Source organism: Poecilia formosa, unplaced genomic scaffold (assembly GCF_000485575.1).
Source record: "Poecilia formosa unplaced genomic scaffold, Poecilia_formosa-5.1.2 Scaffold90, whole genome shotgun sequence".
Taxonomy (NCBI): Eukaryota; Metazoa; Chordata; class Actinopteri; order Cyprinodontiformes; family Poeciliidae; genus Poecilia; species Poecilia formosa.
The window spans coordinates 736,845-760,227 of NW_006800029.1; the positions used below are offsets into that span (position 1 = coordinate 736,845).

The window sequence follows — 23,383 nt, forward strand, 5'->3', positions numbered from 1 at the left end:
CAATTTTTTCTCATTTTGTTCTTATGAAACAATCATCATGCATCATCTTGTGTTTGATGTATTGTTCCCAATGCAATTAGCAAAACAGCAACATATTGTCATTTAGATGTTGAAAGGTAGGAAACCGTTGCTACATCGAAATGAGTTTTCCTTTAGGCAAAAGACGCACAGGAAACTTTCTGGTTGTAAACCGTAGCATCTGAATAGGGTAGGGTAATTACTGACTCTTTGCTTCAAAGATTATAGTGATGTGTCAGCACAACCATTTCCAAAGGCATGAAAAGAATGCTTCTCAAAAAGTAAACAAAGTTTGAAGTGTTTGACACCTTTCTTTGATTGTCTTATGATAAAGGAAGCTATTTTATCAAGATTTCTGGAAAGCTTGTTACAAACGGACTTTATGCCATGCAGTAAAGTCTGTTTTTGTACAGTAAAACTCATCAGGAGTCCAACTGTTAATAAATGGAAACCTCTTTGCAGCTAAATGTAGCAATTAGCCACTGAATTTTAATGGGCAAAATTGTATTTTGCTGTCGTTTTCTTACTTATTTGTCAAACTTGACTGGAAAATGTAAATTTCCCTGTGTTTTGTAAGTGAACTGCTAAATTAGTTAAAACTGCAGCGATGCCAGCAGGAGGGAAACAGAGCGTATTTAAAGCTGAGATCTTTAGCCGTGAATACATTTGAAAAATACCATAAAATAACAATAAAATTGTTAATTTGATAAATTACTAATTATTTACTTGAGCACTACATAGATCACAGAAATATGAAATAAAAATGAAATTTAAAATAAAACTAATATAGAAAGTAGATGAGTAAAAATGATTAAACAATAAAAGTTTCAGATGAGCCACCAGTGACTCTTGAAATTCAAAATGTTTGCCTTAGATGTGCAGAAATGTTTTTTCTCGAGGTCTTAGAGAAGCAGCCGAAGCAGCAGGGGCCAAACTAAAAATAATATCAGGTAATTATTTAAAGGATCAGGAAGAAAAAGCAGTCAGAGCAGAGACTATTTAAAGCTCTCTTTGTCAAAATATGTCACCTACAATAATTTACCTGGGAGAAAAAATATACACATGAGCATTTTGCATGAAACGATGATTTTTCCTCACATGTAATATTTCAAACATGCGTCTCAGTAGGCAAGGTGAGCCTAAGAAATAAGGAGATCAAACGTTAGCAAGCCAGAGAAAAGGCAGCTGGACGCTTAGAGGCCTCAATAATGACATCCAATAACCACAGCAGATGTTGGTGGGAGACGAGGATCGGAAGAAAACAAATCCTAATTCCTGCAGCTGTTTATGTCAACATGGCCACATATTCATACAGATGCATTAAAGGCTGTGTGCTAATATGCCAAGCCTTTACACAGGCAAGTATTAATGGCGGATCGGAGTAAACTAGTTAAACACTCGACCAAGCCGCCCCGCATTGTGTGTCGCATGGTCATTTCTAACAGCAGAGCATGGAGACTGATTACAGATGAATGAGAGGGAGGGAGAAAGACAGTGTGTAGGCACTTTTCATCAATAAAGAATGAAGCAATTAAGCTAATCTCAGACCGAAGGTGCCCTTTCTCCCCCAGACGAGCCCTTCATGGAAACTAACAACCGGACTCCGTGGAACGTCTTTTCCTCCCCAATCTAAACGTCTCCGACTGTGAAGATTATAGGCAGGGCTTCTTCTAAACCACCAGAGAATAAAAATGTTGACATTGTTAGTTGACTGACCTGTTAGATGCCCATCTAAACTTTTGCCTAGTTTTGAAGCAAGCAAACTCGGAGGTAATGCACATTTCAGTTAAGTAGATTTTGATGTACAGTGACTGTGAGGTTCATTTATTGTAACCTCACTTTCCTGTATTGTCAGATGTTCTTTGAAAATCTTTATGTGTCAGTTGCAGAGAAATATTCTGATTGCACCGTCTTTAGATTATGAGCTATAGGACTAAGGTTTGGTGCTTAGGTGCTCAGTAATCTGCCAAACTGAGTCAGAGTGAAACCGAAGACAAAATGTTTTGATGAAAATCAGATCAAGCAAAAAGATAAAGAAAACAGATTACCTCTCATCTCAGACAGAAGTACTGGAAAAAAATGTTCATATCTTTTAATGTCAACTTCAAGGATCATTTATAAACCAGTGTTTTCAATAAAACTTTTGTGATGTTATTCCTTTACACTAAACCAAATCTTGTTCATGTCTCAAGAATACTACGAAATTATTTGAGCCCCCTAAGATTAGGCCACTGAGTGGTTTTTAAATGCTGTTATGACTTAACTGGAAGACTAAATACAGATTCATTAGTACTCTTGTTGTTGGCCAGATATAGGACAACTAAAAAGTACTAGGCCTGATTTTTATCATTATTACCTTTAATTTCACCAGTAAAATGCCATTGAAATTAAAAATAATCTCTTTAACAAGAGACTATGTGGCCAAGACTGGCAACACACAGAGTTTACATAACATTCGCAACAAAACAAAACATAAAGTTTAAGCAAAAAAAAAAAAAGCAATTACTGCCCGAAGGATAGAATTAAGTATTCACAAGAGGCCTGTATAAAGTTTGATGTTAAATCTGATTGCGATGCTGTGGCATCCCCTTAAAAAGGCTATTCACTTTCAATAACCTTCAGTGTGACTGAATTAAAACAGTTCTGCAAAGAGAAACTGGCCAGACTTTCTCCCCAGAGCTATAAGGTTGTTTTTTTCAAAAGGTTTTGTTGGCTCTGTGGTTTTATTTAACAGTTGTCAGACAGGAAAGAGGGTTGTGAGAGACAAGAGGCAAAGGTCATCAGGTCGGGACTCAAACCTGTGACCGCTGCGACAAGGATTTACACCTCAATACATACACTTTAACCCCGCAACAGCTTTCAAATCAATGAAAGCATTATTGAAAACAGTGTATTTTATACTTTGCTTGAAAAGTATAAAAATTTGTTTCATAATCTGAAACTTTGTGACAAGGTAGCAAAAAAAAGAAGAAATTTCTAGGTGAGATTTAATAATGGATTTTTCCTTCACATTATAAAGTTGTCTAAAACTGTCTTGTGACTGAAAGCTGAATAATTTACTGAAAATTCATTTCTACACTCATTTAATTGAATGCAGTGCCACCCCTCCCCTACCTGTTGCTGCACACTGCTAGACAGCTGTCTGGCAAAAGGCAACCACGTTCCTCCACCCATAAAATAGAGACAAACTCTTCTGATCATGAGAAATACTGACAGGCACTTTGTGGAAATCCCCTGTCTTAAAGAAACGATGCATTATAACTGTAGTTGACAAGCTACAAGCACAATTTTATTTCGCAGCTGACTGTAGACTCGCTACCTGAGCAGATCGCCTGAATAAATGAACACCTAATAAGTTGAGCCCTCACAAACACTATTAGCTTCTTAATTATTTGGACCAAAGCAACCCACAAATAGTTAAAATCCACAAATACTTGAGACCCATCTAAGAAAGACTTTGAACTTTTTATTTAAATAGTTCAAACGCCAAATATACCTTAATGTGCATTTATGCTCACAGCGGAAACCATCTTTGCACTACTGGAGAAGCTTACATGTGCAGTCTGTCTTATCTCCGCTATTGTAGGTGGAGCTAATGAGCATCAAGGAAAATGAATGGCGCTCCTAGACTCGCTGCTTTGCAAATGCCAGTGAACTGCGTGTTGAGTAGCATTGCACCAAAGTATTTCAGCTTCCAAAGCTGCATTTCCTTTCAAATATTTTACATAAAATCCACAAAAAGGCAAATTTTCCACACACACAAAAAAAAAACAGAGTTACATTCCACAGAAGAATCCACAAATAGGTAAATCCATGAGTACTGAGCCACGAGAAACAGGGGGCCTCTGTACCAGCTTGTCCTGCTAATGGAATGGAATAATTAAAATATTCCAGATAAAATTCTAATTTACTGAAAAGGAAAAAAAAAAAAAGCAGATTTCATTTTCACTTTTAATCATGAATTTATTTTTTGCTTATGTCATAGTGAAGTTGTTACCAAGCATTTTTCCTTCATCGACATCAATCCACATTCTGCTGCCACCAGAACAAATTGTTTCAGTCCTCTTGCCAACTGCATCTTGCAAATCTCAGCAATATATTAATCCACAAAATCTGATCACTTTCTAATGCTTTGGCCCTTTAACATGCATGTACATCTCATTTAGATCGTTGACTGGAGGTGACAAAATCCTGGGCTTAAGGAGACTTAAGACTTAAGGACTCTAACGCTCGTAAGCCCACCAGAGCCACTGTTTGTACTTTTGACCCACAGTTATTTAGAGTTGTGGACCAATTGGACTCTAGGCTGTAAAGCTAAAATTAAAACCAGGATTGCATGCCACTATGCACAGACACAAACTACAGCCTCAAAGCTCAACAGTGAAACTATGAAACCTTGAGCGGTAACAAGATGTTTGCTCTTAAATATCAAGTCCGTCACTCTGAAGGAGACTCGATTGTCTGAGTCTTTACCCAGTCGATCTTGGCCAGTAGCACTCAAGAATGATTGGTTGCCTTTTGGCAAACACCAGGTGAGTCTACACCAGCAGCAACTCTACACTTCCTCTAACCTTTAGGTGGGCAAACACAGCTCCCATTAAACACTGCTTCACCACAGCCAGACTTAAAACTCTACCTTCTACCAGAACCATGGTTCTGGCCAACTGGCTTATTTGTACCATTTACCTGTGTGACTGTATGTGATTATGCATTGATGTCTGACAATCTGAGACTCAAGACAAGTTGTACTCGAGCAAAGTAATAAGGTCCAACTGCGGGTCATAAAATCAGGGACTGAAGACACGTCAACTGGAGAAGACAAACGCTTCATAGCCCACAAGCATGCACCGTTCAATTCCCATTTCCTTCTTGCTCCTCTGTATTTTTGTTCTCTCTAATTACCCCTCCAATCTAACGCTCTCTCTTTCTCTTCCATCTTCTCGCCCTTTCCAGAAGGTCCTTCCCTAAACCCCAGAGAGAGGGGGAGGAGCCCGGGATGGCGAGGACGCGCTGGTAATCCGTGCAGTGACCCAGGTCAATTCAATTATCCTGTTTTCTTTCACTGCGCGACGTGTGTGCCCATTTCACAGCCAACTCCCTTAATGCGCCCAGGATTAGCTTCTCTTACTTTTAATAATCTACCTATTGACGCCTTGGGCCCACAACATGCACACAGACGCACAAACACACATAGGTAACTTTATGATGTATAAGTTTTGGAGAAGAAGAACTCGCTAAGCAGTTCTGCAAGGCCTAGGATCAAGGAAGAAATCTCAAAATAAATATGCATTCACCACTGTGTTTGTGTGCACATTTTCTCGTCTGTGTAAGTGGGAGGGTGGCTTAAATAAACTGCAGTAAAGAAAGGATTGTATTATCCATCTGCATTTACCCAGGCTTCACCTCACACCTTCAAGATCTGAGATAATCATCTTAGGCCTGACACGTTAGTGTATAAGCTCACTAATCACAATGCCGGAGGAGAGAGAGAGAGAGAGAAAAAAAAGAGGTCAATTTGTACAAACTGTGCAAAGAGATGATTTTCTCTAAGTTTCTGATGAAGCACTACAGGATGCTGCACGTGAGTTCAGCAGAACTAAACAGCAGAAGTTCAGTTACTTCCAGCTGCTGACCAGTTGGTTAAACAGCCTTAAAGATAAATTAGATTTTGCCACAGTTAGGTGTTGAGACGACAGTTTCACCCAATTATCTACCCTAATCTTGTAACCTCACCAGACAGTCGGCAATTACATTCAAAGAAAACAAACTTATAGTCCACAAGGTTAAAAAAAAAAAAAAGGAAAATTCTAGCGGCGCCTCCTCGAAGTCATCAAATCGGCGCGCCACACCCGGAGATAAAAAGCTTTTCTCGACCTTCATTCATCCTTTCTAGTCCTTTCCGCTCAATGTTTAGACCTTTAACTGTTAATCTGAGCACACGATTAGCCACTAAACACCTGGTTTGTTTCGCCTATTGCTTAAATCACTTTTCTAAAAATAGAAAGATGCTCCATTCCAGTTAATTCTCGGAAGTCGGATCTCGTAATAAACTTATATAGCTGTCTCGGCTGCAGGTTAGAAAAGCAGGACTTGCTAGTGACCAAACTACCTGTAACCAACACAAGCTATCAAAATGTGTGCAGTCATACACTGTAGCAAAATGTTCGACCGTAGAAATTTGCCAGTAATATGTATGTGACTGATTTAATTTATGCACCAAAACTGGACCATTTTGAGCTTGGCCTGCCAGTCACACACTCAAAAATATCATTCTTTTCTCATCAGTGAAGGCACCATACACGTTAGCACTGCTGGATTGAAATAACAACACTCTGCAGTGTGGAAGCTGAAGTTGAAGATGTAAAGTAGAAAATTTCAGCGTTGCCTGCAAAAGGATATTTTAAATTTTTTTAAATTACACCGGGACATGGTACTTTTGTCAAATTGGCAAAGGGACAAACTGACCTCTTCTGCAGCTAAAAGGGAATCTCTGTTTTAGTTTTGTAATCTTTCGGCCTCTGTTTGCATTTGTTCAGAAAATAAAGTTCAAACTATTTTACCAAAGTTTTACATGAGTAAACCTAGTTTTACAGTAGCTGCTCTCTGTCAGAAGCAGAGACAGAAAGACTTTGTCTCCTACTATAAAAAAGTATTTGACCAGTCATGGTTGAAAAGCAATAAAATAATATTTTGACTATTTATTTTTTAATGTCTTGGATAGAGGATTTGAAATCAGCTAAAATCAATACCAGTAAGCCGGAGATTAAACCCGAGACTGGAAGTCAGTCACAAGTCTCACAAACTGAAGGAAGTGGGAAGAGTTTATGTTGGCTTTGGCCAGAAACCAACTACATTGGATTGTAAGGAAAAAAGTTAAGAAACCTCTGATTTTCTAAGGAAGAGCTCTGATTTCAGTGTCATTTAAATTTAATTTTCAACCTGTAGCTTGAATATATTTAATTCCAACATTACAGCTGGTGCACACTGACCGTTGGAGGAAGGCTTGGTCTTACCTGGGATGTCCTGGCCGTTGTAGTTCCAACCAGTGACAGCTAGCATGGAGGGCAGAGGCGATCCAGGCCTACTGTCTCTGTCTCTGTCCCTGTCCCTCTGCCGATCCCAGGTTCTTTCAGACTGCTGGGTGATATGTCTGACTGTGTCCTTGTTCTTCCGGTTCTTCCTCCGCCCGGACCCTGATAGGGGCTGCCAGGGCCCTTCGGCACCTCCACCACCAGCTCCCCCTGCCCCTTGTTCTACTTGGCTTTGGGTTGACCCCTTGGGAGTGTCCCTTGGATGAGAAGAGGAGGCAGGGGAAACCTGTTCTTCTTTGACATTGACCGGCCTATAGTCATGAGGCCAGGCGGGTTGAGAGTCATGGCATGCTTCCTCCTGGCTCTCATGGCTCTTAGGGGGTTCTTGGTCCTCCTTCCCATACGTGCTGCCTCCCTCATGGCAGCTGGCAATGGCTGAATCTCCGGAGGAGTTGGCTGGACTAGTTCGGCGTGCCAGCCAGGGAGAGGTGCTGCGACCAGAAATGATGGACGCCAAAGCTTCAGAGGCTATACCTACTATCCCACCCCCTCGTCCCAAACTAGCTCCTGGAACACCCCCGGCTCCAGCTAAACTGACCCCTCCTCCATTCCCGGAGACTCCACCTCCTCCTCCTAAACCTGCGGCAACAGCTCCCATTTCAAAGTCAGCCAGCTCATCGGCCATCTCCGAGCGGATGCTGATGTCAAGAGCAGCCTTGATGAAGCTGTGGCAGGCCTGGACAATGTCCGTCATCTGCAGGTAGCTGGCGGCCGACATGACCTCGATCACGTTCTTACTGGTAAGGGCAAGGTGCGCTGAGTACATGAAATCCAAGATGGCTTTGAAGCCGGTCGCCGTCACAATATCGAGGTGCGTAACAGTAGTCTGATGGGGAGGCTCGGCTCCTTTTTTAACCTGCGGGATGACAAACGGACCCCTTTCACTTTTTATTGTAATGAGAACGTGACGGAAAAGTAAACATATACTCTCCCTGAATTGTTTTAGAAAATGCAGTCCCTCACCTGGCAGTAAAGAGTCTTGAAGTAGCGTGAGGAGCCCAGAAGGACGTTCTTATGGGCCTTGAAGATCTTTCCATCCACGATGACACAGGCATCACAGAGGATGCCATGCTGCCTCTGTTCATTGAGCTCTCTGAGGAGCTGACGGTAGTGAGATGAGATCTCCATGTCCTCCTTCCTGTTGTTCATCTGTGTAGCTGAACAAAAGCCTCTCCTCAAAACATCTGCATGAAGATAAAAGGAGACATACAAGCATTAAGCAAAGGATCTGGTGTGCCTCGAAATATTTTCTGTTTCACAAATTCTACAAGAGGACGTATCGAAAGTGTACATCAGCAGAAATGCATAGCCTGGAAGTAAATGGATCTAAGACTTTTAGGGTATTTATGGAGAAGGAAACAAGATTTGTAAAATAATGCATTTCTTCAAAAAAAAACTGCATCAAAATCAATAAAATATCAGTACTGGACTGATATTAATTGATATTTTGGTCATTTATATGCACTCATACAGTGTTAACACATACGGTGCTGATGATGTCCCCGCCCCCCACTAACGCCACTTCTTTCAGTAGTTTGTATCCAGATTTAGCAGTTTTGTAGCCGACAAGAAAGTGAGTGCTTGGTCAAGGGTCATTCTTCCATGTTTTATTCATGGCTTTATGTCATGGAGATAAAAACACCAACTGCTAAAGTACAATCTTTTTGGTTCAGTACACATCTGTACCAACAGATATTCAAATGTGGACACAACAGCAGCACAATATGTTGAACTGCAATCGTCATTGCATCACCAATGTTTGCAATATGACTTTTTTTCATGCACTATGTGATGGGGTATTATATTTTAAATGAAATGCATACAAAGTTGGGATACCAGTGATATATTTAGTCTGTTGGTCAGACTTACTAATTTTATTACCCACGCCCAATGTGCATTTTTCGTGTTCGGATGGAAAGATATTTAAATTCAGTACATTCGTATAGTTTATAGTTTTAGGTGAAACCTAGATGGTTTTCTTTTTATGCAAAATAAGAGGAGGAAGATAATTTAACTGAGGTAGTCTCTAAAGATGAGGATATGCGAGTGCAATGACTGTGACATAAAAACAAAGACATCAATAGAAACCACATCTCCACCACTTGAGTTTGATGTCTAAAAAAAGCCTGGGATCGAATAATCAAATATCTCTGTTTATGAAGTGCTTCTGACAGGTTTGTGTGTGTGTGTGTGTGTGTGTGTGTGTGTGTGTGTGTGTGCGTGTGTGTGTATGAGAGTGTGAAACAGAGTGCATACACTGATTAGAAATGCCAGTTAAAAAGTGAAGCATACAAGCAAAAGCATTTCTGAGGAAAAAGAAAGACATTTTGTACAGACTGCATTACAATTAATTTCATCAATAAAAAAAAATGTCTAAGTTGTTTCTTTAATCTCGTTTTGACACAAAACCTGCTGTCTGCACTCCTGAACCTTTACATTAATGTTTCTGTTGTCCAACATCTCAATGTTGGACAACAGAACCTTTGTGTCCTTGCTTCAGTCTGAGCAACAAACACAAACGCTTTATGCCTGGAAAAAGAGAAAACGGACCCGTAATGATTTAGGCCCTTAATTTGCAGAGGTGCTTAACGGTCAGAGAACAGATGATGAAGAAAAAATGCCAGGAAAAAAACCACACTCAAAAAAGACTGCAAAAAGGGGGACAAAGAAAGATGTGAACATCACCACGTCAACCCATGCAGAAGGTGGCAGAAAAGTACGTAAATCCCAGCAAAGGCAAACCTGCGCACACGTTCTCAGAGGTGAAAACAGACACACACACACACACACGCACACCCACACACACATACACACATTCACGCACACACATCAAGGTAGTGCATTAGCTGGAGCATTAGCAGCCGCCGCTCCCGCTCTTGTCTCAGCGAGGGCTAAATCGCGCGGACGCAGGGTGTTACCAAACGCAGCAGTGATTTGTTTTGGGAACGCTACAGCTGTCAGCTCTCATGGGCCGTTCTGAGAGATGACAGCTCGGGCTGGCCAAGGTGACAGCAGCGTTTGCTCGGGGGCCGGCACACTTCAGGTCATGTTTAGCAAAGCTCTGCTCAACCTGATGGCTTGTAAGATCAGATAAATCCACATTGTCTCCCACGTCCACTTGGACAAACACACCTCCCATGAACAGCAGTGGACACGCCGACCGAGCGATTGTGACAGCAGCTGAAGTCTTCTCTATCAATGCATGAAACCTTTCGCTTTGATTGGTGATTCTTGAAGTTACAGGAGAATAAAAAAAAGAAAGAAAAAGGAAAGTTTGATGTGAGCGCAGAAAAACAGCGTCCCTGAGAGGCTCAAAAGGCAGGTTTTGACGCAAACATTTTTTTTTTTTTATCCTAGGGCTCACATATTTCTTTGAAAAAATAAAAATATAAAAAAAAATCTGGCTAACCTTGAGATATTCTTTCTTTTCTGTATTGCTCTGACAGAGGTATTGAGAGTCTTCACCTCTCACCTTTGGAGACAAACCGAGAGGCTTTAAAGAGACCGTGGTTGTGCTTGTCCTCTCTCAGGGCCACTTGTGCATTCAACTGCAAAGTCTGCTGTATATGTGAGCTACATTAAACACAAAAGAAATCACTTATTCAAAAGAAGTCACTGATTCACACAGACATATTCCTCCTTTTTTTCCTCATTTTTTTATGTTCAAAATTAATGGTGTAGCCAAAGGTCAGTGTGCATCATAGAAGATTATGCATCTAGACTAATCATTTAGGTCCACCCAACCTGTCCATTTCTCAGTATTACTCTTAAAATCTCAAATCAATAGTGGAAATCTCTTAAAGAAAGCAAGGGCTAATCATAGCTAAATGAAAAATGTTTTTAAAGAAACTCAAGTATTCTGTCAACCAGGTAAAAAAAACAAAAACAAAAAGAGTATCAGGTGAGAAACTAATTTATAAAATCCTTGTTTCCACACAAACACTACCATTTAAGTCAACTCAATTTAATCTGAAGCCTCCAAAAGCACCAAAAAAAATTGTATGAAAGAATTTATCTGAGGTAATCAGGGTTGCAGTCTCTCTTAATGTGAAAATTTCTCTTTTTCATTGACAATGGTACCATCAATGTTCAAGGTTTTCGTAGGTTAGTAGGGAAAAAAAAAGACATTTGAAGAGTTTAATTCTGACGTTGGAAAAGTCAGTGTTCTTTTTAACTTATTTTTTGACATTTCTAAGCAAGTATTACAAACATCTTTTCGCAAAGAACTTCATTTCAGAAAATAATAACCCAGTCCAAGCTAAGAAAGCTGCTTTATAAGATGTAATGTTAAAAATGTGTTCATTTGAAAACATACCTTTCAACACTTTTTGCTTTACATTACTGCCATATTTCCTGTTTTTGTTTGTCTGAAATGATTAATGGAGAGTGAAAACATCCATCTGCAGTACACGGTAATCTAAAGGGTGATTGTTTTTGTCATTTCGGGGGACTTTGATTTGTCTTTTTGTTTTGTCATAACTGCAGCCACACGTAGTATTCTATACAAACCTTTACTTTTCACTTTGTGATGTTGCTTCAGGTTCAAACCTGACTTCTGTTGCAAAGTGGCGATTAAAATGTTGCTAGGCACCTATGTTGCAGGCTTAAATAAGACAAAAACACACAAAAACCTATTCTAACAAATTCATAGATTTGTAAAATAAGGTAAAAGAGTCTTACTGTCTATTTAATACATTACTATTATGATTGGGCTCCATTGATAAAGACTTACACCCCTCCACATTTGTAGTGCTAAATGTGGTTGACGTTTAGCCCTGTCTTCTGTTTAATTTAGTAAATAGCTACTTGTCCGCTTATTTGTTTTCCCTGTTAAAAATAGTCCACAAATTATTGCCGTTGCTTCTTTCTCGTCCGCCATGTTTGTTTACCCTGAACTTGCATTCGATCCCGAGAAGTTTTGCCATATTTCCTTTTGGAATCCCATCTAAATTTTCATGAGTGAAATCTGCCTGTGTGTGGCATGTTATCTCTGAAATGTGACTGGACACCATACACTGTAGGACCAAACCTGTAATACAAAACTTATACAATCTACGATGGTTTTAACGTCAAGTGTGTGGAGTCTCTCAGGTTCTGAAAATCGACAGGCATTAAACCTCCAGTCCAAGATGGCCAAGTGATCACTGCGAGACTTTAAGATGAGAACAATCAAGAAACCTGTAAAGTTAAAATGGGGATCAAACCCAGTACCACCAAGGATTACCTAACAAAGTGCACAGGAAACGTATATATCACTTAAAGATCAGGGCCTGGTGTCCTGCATCACGTGCATCTGCTTCAGCTCACCTGAGCCAATAATTAGCAGGACTCCTTGGAATCTGACTGCATGCTGAGTAGCTCGGTCAGTCATTTAATTCAGGTGTGTTGGACTACGGATGAATCTAATAGTAAAGGGGAACTGGAGTTTGAAACCTCTTATTTAAACCAATAAGGGAGCACAACCAGGTCTTAAACACAGAAGAAACTTTTTTCCTAAACATTATCTTTAGTAGAGATGGTAATACAGATTTCTCAAGGCGCAGACAAATACTCCAGTCAATGATCCAATGTTATGTTTGTGTGAATTTGAGCACCCATGTTCAATGGTGCCTCAGATTTCACAAAATGCAGCGATCGGCAGAGGGCAACTCAACAGCAGGGACCTGAGAGAGAAAGCCAAGGAGATTTAATCAGATTTATTGCTTCAGCAGACTAAGAGCCAGACTGAATTAGAAGTTAGGTTGAGAAGAGGAGCTTTAATGGGGCATGCTTTGACCTCTAAACTCTTTGCTTCCCTAATTGGCTCGTTTAATTTCAGCGTATCCAATTCCCTCCAGTCAGAAACCCCTTTTGCAGAGGGACCCATCCCAAGCTCCCCCCCATTATACGATACATAAACACCCATCCAGTCCTTTCTCCTTTTCAAAAACTTCATCTTAACCCATGAGCTACAGAACCAAAGCCTGCACCTTTCACCAGTACAGCCTTGATTCAAAGCACACATTTTTGTGGAAATGTACACTTGACACAAGATAGAAAAGTAAGGTAAAATGAACTTGTCAAACAATCAGCTATGGAGAGGGAGAGAGAGGCAGAGATATTTATGTCTAAAGCATTAGCAGTCTCACCAAGGTTACAGAAACTAAAGCCTGCTTTCAGCATGTCACACAGCACAAAAAAGCTTTTCATCCCTCCATGAAATCTTAGTGCTAACAAAAAAAAAAAAAAAAAGTAAGGAGGAAGTCATCAGGAGGCAAACTGACAGTCTGCGGTGCTTATTTGTGGTCAGAAACGACTGTTTTAGTACAGAATGCCACCAGAGTTCCCTAAAACCTTGCGATACCAAATCAAAAGTGACCGCCCTCCTTTAACTCCTCCTTTTCCAAATACACAGAATCAAGATGATATTCTCCCTCAAACAGGCAACACAGAGTCCCCACCTTCAAACACAAGCTAGAGCTAAAAACATCCACATTCGCACGCTTAACAGAGCCGTCATGGCATCGCTAGCTGTTTGTCCTGGTCACATCACGGCAAAGTCACTTTAGGCCCCGGACACAGAGACAGCTAAAGAGATGAGACGTGTGATGGAGCGAGAGAATGGGGCTCCATCCTTCCTGCGTTTCCTTTTAATGCAGCCTGTCCCTCCGAGCCACTTCTCTGCCTCCTTGACCGCACAGGACCGAGGGGAGACGGAGCACAAGGTCCTTCTGGATCAAATACGAAGCGGTACTTTGTTTGATAGGAAGGCTTTCGGAGTCGTGTAAACCTAAGCTTTCAGAAGGTGATCTCACACTGTGCTCGTTGTTAATGTCACAGCACTCAAGCCTCTTTTAAATGGGATTTTAAATAAATTTGGCAATGAAAACTCACTTAAGGCACAGTGATTCTTCTGTATCTGTTAGCTGGGTCTGTACTAATCAATAGGTACAACGTTTAATTTCTCTTTTCCAAGGAGTTAATAGGCAGTCAGTACTCGAGCTTTTGTTATATTAGTTGTTTTTTTTTCTAAAAAAAAGAACATTCTTAAAGCCCATGTCAAACAGGGCCTAAAGTAACACTTACCACAATCATTAGGATTCACCCCAGTTGCAGTTCCTAAAAAAGTAATTTATTTGCAGTTTATGGAAAAGCAACTGGTCAAATCCATTCCAAGCATTCCCATTTAGATGCTGGTCATTTTGTTCCTTTGACATTTTGTACTTTTGATCATTTCATGTTTGATTCATTGGGCTATGAAAAGGAGCCTTCTTCCAGGGAGCATGTTGTACTGACCATGCTTCAATTTGTACTCACCTCAGGGAGATTTTCTACAGCTGATTATTTAAAGTAAATGTGGCTATGTGGATCCAGTGATGGCATGTACCAGCTCAGAGCTATTTAGGTTGGAGCGGTGTTCTCAATCTTAAAAAAAAATAATAATAATGATCTGCCAGAAAAATGAATCATAACCAGAAGCAACTGAAAAAGGGGTGGAATGCAAAATCTTCACAAAATGTTATGCAGTTATGTTTATTTAGTTAACTACCAAGAGAAATCGACTGTTTCGCTACAAGGTAAAGCACAAGGGCATGGAATGGTTTGTCTAACCACTTCATGGTTTGGCTCTAGTGTGTCTTCAGTGATCAGATCATGTCCTGGTGGCTCTTAAAGCAGGTATGAACATGATCAAAATGCACTGAAGACGTTTTCCTTCAGACCACCTTCGAAGGCAGCCCGGAACACTTGTATCACTTTGGTTTGGCAGCCTTAATGAAATCCTTCCTGGGACACATTGTGGAAACGCCCACTGAACTGACTCTCCTCGAGCAGAAGAATTACCTGCACAGCTCTTCACCAAAATCAGAGCAGATGCCAACTATAAGACAATTAAACAGCTACCTGGAAGAATGTAAAAGAAAAAATAAAATTTTAAAAAGAAAGCTGTAGGCAAAAGTTTCACTCATCACTCTCAGGTTGTTGATATCAAGATATTGCATAAATCATGTATTAATTTATCATGACAGCTAGAAATAAAATTGATTCATGCACTGTCCAAAGTCCTTCTATTTAAAATGAACAGGAACTTTTATGCAGCTTAACGTGCATTAACAAATAACGGTGTGCATGCGATTTATTGTTTTTCTACAAGACATGCTGATTTACACAAATATGCTTATAAAGTGTTTGCAGGTAAAACACCGACACAATACAGATGAAACAGCAATGTTGATTAATAACATAGCTGAAGTTACTGAATGAATATGTGCTCTTACATAAACATCAGAGGATCAAGCATTAACTGTGATCTGATCACTGGATGGTTTTTATTTGTCAGGTGTAAATGGTCGTTGCTATTTTTTTCATTATTATTATTTATAACAGGATGAGCCAAAATGGACGTTAATGCCAGATCTGGTCTTAATTTAAGCACCCAACTACAAAACAGAGGCATAAATTGTCAAAGGGACAAGTTGGCTTGAAACCACTGCAATAAAATTAACTTTATTAATTAATTTCACACATAAAAAGTTAGCCTTTTTACAACTTTTGTCCCCAGGACTAATATTTGAAAATACATTTTAGATGTTTTGAAAAGTGTCTGCTTTTAAGGTAAACATGTTACTGCTCACGTACAATTTTCACAAGTCTCATTTGTTCTTACCTACACTAATTGTTATGAATGGTGACAATGACAGCAGAGGTGAGTAGTCATTTGGGAAACATTCAAGCAGTGGCAGAGTCCATAGACTCTGCAAGCTAAAAGACGCATTTAAAAGGTGGTGAGCAAACAGTTGCTGATTTAACAGGAACTGATTTGTCAAAAGCCTATTATAGCCTCAGTGGTCCACTAGAGACTACAACATGGCAATGAACTTTCCCCAATCTGAGTCAGAAAAGACAATAGTTTGAGATCGCTCTTTTTACAAGACAGGGAAATGACATGGAGGGATCTGTTTTTGGCCAAGGCAAGACCCACAATTATGTAGTTTAGAGCCCACAAACCCAGAGTGTAGATTAAATTAAAAACAAAGATAGACCATTTCTAAAAAGCTGCCCTGCAAACTCAAGTCAACACATATCAAACTGCATCAAACCTGTGATGGAAAGGCTGTATAAATGCAGAATTTCTTCTAAAAGGAAGTTTATTTAAAGAAAGTTTTTCAGCGATGTCATGGTCTCAGAACAACTGAAACTGTTACAAGGGTGGAAAGTTATTTTGATGAAACACTCAAATAATTGTCAGAGTGACAAAGTGAGGGAGTTATTTCTGATTGTATTAAGCACGGGGTCACACATCTCTAGCCCTCCCCCACCTGTTGTTGTGCTATGCTGCTCTGCGAGCTGAGAAAGGGTGGTACATGTTTTCATTGGTTACAAGAAAAACAAATTAAGTTGGTTGTACATTGGAGTGCACTAAAACACTGTTGTTGGTAAAAGTTACAGAAACATTATTTTGAATGTTGTATAAATATGAAGTATTATACACATAAGGAGTAGGTATAATTGGATTTATGTTTTAAAATAAAAGCAGTTAGACGATGCTATAGATTTTTAGACATTTAGTAAGTAAATGCATAGTAAGTACCACATTATGTTAATCCAATTCAATATACAGCAACAGTCTTACGACACATTTGTTCAGTTTAACATGATGTTACTTCATCTCACAGCTCAAATTGTTTTAAAAAAGCACTAGCCCTGGACTACACTGAATCTAGCATTTTCAGGTATTAAAAACGTGAGTAGTTAATCTAATTCTCCATAAAAAAATCTGTCTGACTTATGATGGAATGATTTATTTTAGCTGGAAAAGTGCAATAAAATCTGGTTTTAAGAATATGAGGGCAAAGGGAGGTGAAGGTAAGGTAGAATAGTTAGGAGCTTATGTTGTCAAATAGCTTCATCTTCATGCCCAAGATTTAAAAATTATAAAGTAGGATTTAAAAAAAAAAATCAACATCTTTCATTTTTAGTATATTTTGAAGTCTTAGATACAGCGGCAAATTACAAAAGAATATTGAACTAAGCAAGAAAAGAGAGTTTGGCTGAGGGCAGCCAAACTCTCTTTTTTAAGGGACTTATTTTACTTTCCCAAAGTAAAATAAGTCCCTTAACTTCAACAAGTCACTTTTATTAGACCTCATACTGTTCGCCTATTATTTTCAATACAAAGTCGAATAAATGATGGAAAACACACTGATGTTCGCCAAGTACGAGCACAGTGGTTGCCCTTGAACTGCTGCTATGAACGCAGGATGAGTATTCAGAGAGAAGGAGCAAGGTGAGGAGTCACAAGTGAGAAAAGAATAAAACCTCAGGGAGATAAAGACGAGCAGAAAACACACGAGCGCAATCAGATGCAGGAGGGACAGAGTGAAACTGGGGAAGACAGGAAGAGAGGAGAGAGTGACTCAGGGAGCCAATATTTTTTTAAACAGCTTTGCTTCCACTCAACTGGGCATCAAGGCCATTATCCCGGGGTTAATCCCCAATCCGACGGAGCTGGCAGCCTTCCGGGACAAGCCAGGGTGGCAGTCCATCAACAAGGCAGGCGCGGACAAAAATAACACACACTCAAGCGCATGCACATGACAGACACAGGCAGGCATGCAAGCTGCAATTAGAGCAAAACAACCCAAAAAGCTATTAGATGTAAATGGCTTGTTTTTTTTTTTGTTTTTTTAGATGCTTTGTCGTCTTCTTTTCTGTTCAAAATAAACTATTGTTCACGTTTGTCTCTGACTTTTTTTTTTTTTTTTAAATATCTCCCTGCACGGTTTTGTGTTGTCAGTCTCCCTTGCTTCTTTTATCACACACCCTCCATCTGTCCAGCCTCCTGAACGGCTCCAATCATGCCCACATTTTGCAGCTCCACCTCTACATCACTCTCCCTTTTTCCCTGTCCTCTCTCTGTTACCCTGGACAGTGTCCAAGGAGGCAAGGTGGAAGAAGAGATTGACTCAAAGAAGGATAGCCATGTCATGTGGAGAGGGACCAAAGAGGATCTAAGAGGCTTTGAGAGACTTAACACTATTCCCTTCATCCCCTGCTCCGCCCTCCTAGGGTCTTACCCTGCACCCGCTGTCCCTGAAACAATACCTCCGCCCCTCCTCATTTACACCTGAGGATGTCGGCACAGTTGGGTTTTCACCACGCAAACATTCATTGGACTTCGAGAAAGCTCTCTCTCTCTCTCTCTACAAACAGGTCCGCCCCAGCTTATGACACCAATGTGTCACTTCTGTAGCGCTGTGTCTTCTCACCTTCAGCCACACAGGTGTTAAACCTATAGCGATCTAATGGAAATCCAGGATGGAAAGGGATCATCCCAGAGTGACCAGAAAGGAGGTGTGACATTGCTGTAGATGTCGTTCAGGCCAGAGTATTGCCTCACCTTTGGTTTCCTGAAGCCGCTCACAAACTACTAGCGAGGGTTCCCCCCACCCCCGAGAGTGGTGAAACTGCATCCTACCATCTCTCAGACGTCATTGGTTCTGCATTTTCTTTCTTTGCGCTCGTGGAAGAGTGCGGGAGTGCATATAAATGTGTGGTTTCTGGGCTATCTTTCTCTCTAGGCCCCCTAAGCCTGCTACGTCTCCCGTGGTAACTCCCTGCCTGACGACCCGGGGCTTAGCCTAAATTCTCTCTCTATTAAAAGCTGTGAAACGCAAATAATGAAACATCTCATTACCACTGTCGGAGAACCCAAAATGAAAGGAGGGGGCGAGAGGGAGTGTAAGCGAGAGGGGAATAACGATAAAACAACCAGAGAGGGCTGTAGGTGAGAGGATGGGGATAAATGAGCTGCAGCAGAAAATAAAGGAGCAGAACCAGGGGAGGGAAGAAGAGAGGATGCAAGGATGGGACCAGGTAGCCTCTCAGTGAGTCTTCTGTTTGATGCATGTTGCCGTTGCACTAAGCATATACATGAGTTACCAGCAATGCAGAGACAGAGCTGGAGTCCTGATGGAGGATGGCAGTCACTCGGGTTTATCTATTCCCCACTTCAATTCTAAAACACCTCATTAGCTTTCCATTGCTATTATGAATGATCAGATGCAATGCGTTTCTGCTTATCTGTGTAAGGGTTATTAGTTGCTCCTTCATATTTCTCCTCGCTCGGTCCAGGGAGAAAAAAAAAAAAGACAGGACATCGCTCTGACTGTCTTAATTGTTTTTAAGAATAATTTGTAGAAATACATAGAAAAAAAAGTTGGCTTTTCAACAGAATCTGATTATCTTCATCTCAATCAGTGATCAGCTTATCAAATAAAAATATAACACAATTCCTGAGCACTACCAAACTGTGTTTAACACTCTTAGGGGTGCAGGTTGTTACTGAGTGAATAAGACTCAAATTTAGTTATTTTCTCCCTTAGTAAAGAATTTTAAAATAAAGTCAGAAGGTGCAAAGATATGTAGAAAGCTACTGAGAAGGAAACTGTATTTTCTACAACATGTCCTGTTGGCGGTTCATTTAGGCTCTGAGGGAGCAATAATTGAATATATGAATGCATTACAGCAAAGTTGCTCTGTTTTAACCTTTGAAGCTCTCAATCTCTGTCAGGAACCATGATGAACAAATGCTACTTATGGAAGTTGTGCAAACTGTAAGCATGAGATCATGTTGAACATTTTAGATCAAAGCTAGATAAAAACTGAAGATCAGATATTATCCATAAAATCATAATCCATGTAGCTCCAATAAGCCATAGACCTAACTCTTTTCATTATAGATTATTGTTTCCACATACAAACAAACAAACAAACAACAAAAAAAACAAACCCAGAATTTTAGCATTTCTAGTAAGAGGAGGCTGATGGCATCGAAGGGGAAAGGATCATGTGACAACACTACATCACTTCATGATGTCTTCAGCTGCAAAACCCCCATTTGAATCATTGCAACAGATTCATCGACTGATGGTCCAGCCTCTGCTAACTTAAAATGAAGTCATGGTAAAGGGAGTTTTAAGGCATGATGTAGTAAAATACCAGGTTGAGTTCATGACTTCAAGTCATGAACTATATATATATATATATATATATATATATATATATATGAATCAAAATTATAGCTGCACAACATACAGAATTGCAACACACTAGAACTTACAAAATTAGGTAACTTTACGATGAGGAAAAAGAAAGACAGATCACAGCTAGGAACATGTTGGATCATTATTATCGTGGCATAATTCAGAAACACTATCACAATTAAATATTTTTCTGATGTAGTGTAGTTGGATTTAAAATACTTGACAATGAAGAAAGATAAATGGACATACTCTATGGTTCAGGATTATGATGTGTGTTTAAAAGTAAGGCAGGTATGAATAGATCAGTTGCTCTGGTGCCAATTTATGTTCATCACAGCTTGCGAGGCGGCGATGCTACACAGCACCGCTTTTGAACAAACGCAACAAAAACCTGCACGTCTTCTGTCCCCTAAAGTACACCAAATCAATTTGTGAAATATTTTTGCCATCCACATGTGAAAAAGTGTAGGCTTGAAATTCCCTTAGAGATGTTCTTTCCTGTTTGACAAATTTCAACTCTGTCTTCTAAAAGCACACACACACACACACAAAAAAAAGGCTTTTGTCGTTAAAAGTAACAATAAAAAGTCTGCGGACAGGCACAGAACTTTAGCACCTTCCCCATTTTTCCTCCCCTCTTCCAGCGAGCTACTCGGCGTCTCTGTGCGTGCCTTGTGTGTCAGCAAGTGTGTGCGGACGTCCAGAGCCTCTTGTAGGTCTCATCACAAAACCTGTCACAGCAAAAAAGCAACCTGTCACGACTCAGCCAGACACGACTGTACATGACTGTACCACAAAGAACACAAGCAGCCTGTTCCCAAGCTGTTAAAACAGTCACCAGCTCCAAAGGTCTCAGACAAAGAAACACACACACACTGCAAGAGAGAGAGAGAGAGAGGGAGAGAGAGAGAAAGACTAAACAGTACAGAGAAAGGTTGGAGAAAGAAAATAAAAAGGTGACAGAGTGTGTAAATAAATAAAAAAAGATCATATGGTACAAAAATACCAGTCCTCTGGGAATAAATGTCTGAAGCGTCTGATGACTGAGAGCTAATTGTTGTTTGTTAAAATGTGCGGCTTCTGAATGACTGAACGATGGTGACTCACTGCTGGTGGCCAGTCGCTCTCTGGTGCCGAGGCGGGTGTCCGGGGAGTGTGTGTGTGTGTGTGTGTGTGTGTGTGTGTGTGTGTGTGCATGCAGGGGTAACTTAGTGTGACTGTCACTCTGTCAGACGGCAAACAGAGGCAGCTCTCTCAAATCCACACTGAGCACCAGATTACAATGAACTCATGCACAGAGGGAAGCAAAGAACCAGAGGCTTAAGTGTACACTCGCAAGTTCAACAGGCACGCCCTGCGTCCACCAGCCCCCCCACGTCCCGCCTTCCCTGGAGCAAATATTAAGAGAGACTTTACTCCCAGCTAATCTAATCCATACACACTCCAAAACCCGCACAGCGTGAGGCGAACTTTATTCCACCGGTTTATTCTAATAAACAAACAAGACTCACTTATACCTGTTTTCACTGTGTACAAAGCAACAACTAAGCAGGAGAGATTTACATATAGATAGAAAAGCATTTATAAAAGCACACTTGTATATAATAGCCTGAGGCTGTGTTGTCAGTCATCAAGCTGATCAAAAAGCAGCTACAATGCAACACTGATAAATCTTGGAGCGCGTGTGCGTATCTGTCCTTCAACGACAGCAGAAAGGGAAAAAAAAGGAGGTGAGATAAAGGAAGAGGAATCAAGGGGAGAGAAGAAGAGCATCTAAATATAGAGAGGAATGCATTTTGGAGTCAGAAAAGAGACAGTGAAGGGTGAGGGAGGAAGAAGATGGGATGGGATGGAAGGAAAGGAATGGGATGAACGTGGAAGAAAAGGGAAGCAAGCGCAAAATGGAAAGACTAGCTCAGTGGACATCTGGAGAACAGGGCACAGGCATGGTGGAGTTCAATAAGCTGCTCAGTGCATTACTTCAGGTGCTCATCAATGCATAGAGTCAATACTGAAGGTCTGGCCTTTGTATGGTCTCTTCAACAGTTTCAGCAAACCGTTCGCGGTCCTTAATATGCTGAGTGGAACCCAGCGGCAATCAGCAAAGATGCAAAATCATTAAAGGTCTTTGTCTCTATTGTCTCCGTGCTGTGCCCTGATTGGCTATTTTGCGTGGGACCAGTCCTGCAATTTTTTTGCTAGATATTTTAAATCTACAGTGTCTTGCAAAAATATGTATCCCCTCTTGGAATCCAACACATTGTGTCTTATTAAATACACAATGTACATTACTACTTAATGCACATTGTTAGAGCAACATAAAGTAATGCAAAAACTGTTAATTTAAAGAAAATACTACATGACTGTTTTTTTTATCTAAACAGTGTGATGTGCATTTGTGTTCAGTCCCTATTAGTCTGACACCTCTAAAACAAAATCTAGTGACACCATTTGTCTACAGAAGGCATTCAAATACAGAGAGAGCAAAGTAAAACTGCAAACCTAGAAAAACATAGTTATCATCTTGAAAGGTTGGGTAAAGACAGACAACAAAAGGGTCCATGGCAACTCTAGAGGAGCTCCAGAGTTAAAGAGATCAGGTGGGACAATGCTCTGATAGGACAACTGTTAGTCATGTAGTCCAGAAATCATATGGAACAGAGACAAGAAGAAAGACACTGTCTTATGAAGAGAGTCATAAGACGTTCTGTCTACAGTTTTCGATAAGCCATGTAGTGGCACTGCAGATATTTGAAAGAAGGTGTTGTGCTTACATGGAATCAAAACTGAGCTTTTTTGGACTACATGCAGGATGTTATGTCACTATCCAAATAATGAAACATGGTGGCGGCAGCATCATGCTCTTGAAACGCCTTTGTTTAGCAGGTACTAGCTAGAGCTGGTAGGAAAATGCAATTAAACATCCATGGGGAAATCCTGCAAGAAAACCTGCTGGAGGTTTTCAGCAGGATATAGATGGAAACCTTTTAGATCAAAACATATTTGTTTCTTAGATTATCCTTGTCAAACTACAGGGGTAAATCAAATTTTGAATCTGTAGCGAGACTTTAAAAATGTTGCTTACAGACATTTCCATCCAATCTCACTTAGCAAAGAAGAATGTGCAAAAACTTTCTACCAAGATGTTAGCATCGCAGTGTTTTGTCTCTAGATGTGCAGACATACCACTAAGATTTGCATTAGCAATTCAATTAAAACTTAGCACTACTTTTGATATTCTAAGTTTGGCAA

At 40.2% G+C, this 23,383-nt stretch overlaps 1 protein-coding gene across 2 annotated transcripts in view; it reads right to left on the minus strand.

The window, feature by feature from the left end:
- zbtb46 (zinc finger and BTB domain containing 46) overlaps positions 1-23,383 on the minus strand; it is an 87,613-nt gene that overhangs the window by 53,087 nt on the left and 11,143 nt on the right. For both annotated transcript variants that reach the window (XM_016674115.1, XM_007557639.2), the window contains exons 2-3: positions 8,073-8,293; positions 7,032-7,965 (exon numbers count right to left, since the gene is read on the minus strand). In XM_016674115.1, coding sequence (XP_016529601.1) covers positions 7,032-7,965; positions 8,073-8,258 — 1,120 coding nt within the window. In that variant the 5' untranslated portion in view covers positions 8,259-8,293. The remainder of the gene's footprint in view (positions 1-7,031; positions 7,966-8,072; positions 8,294-23,383) is intronic.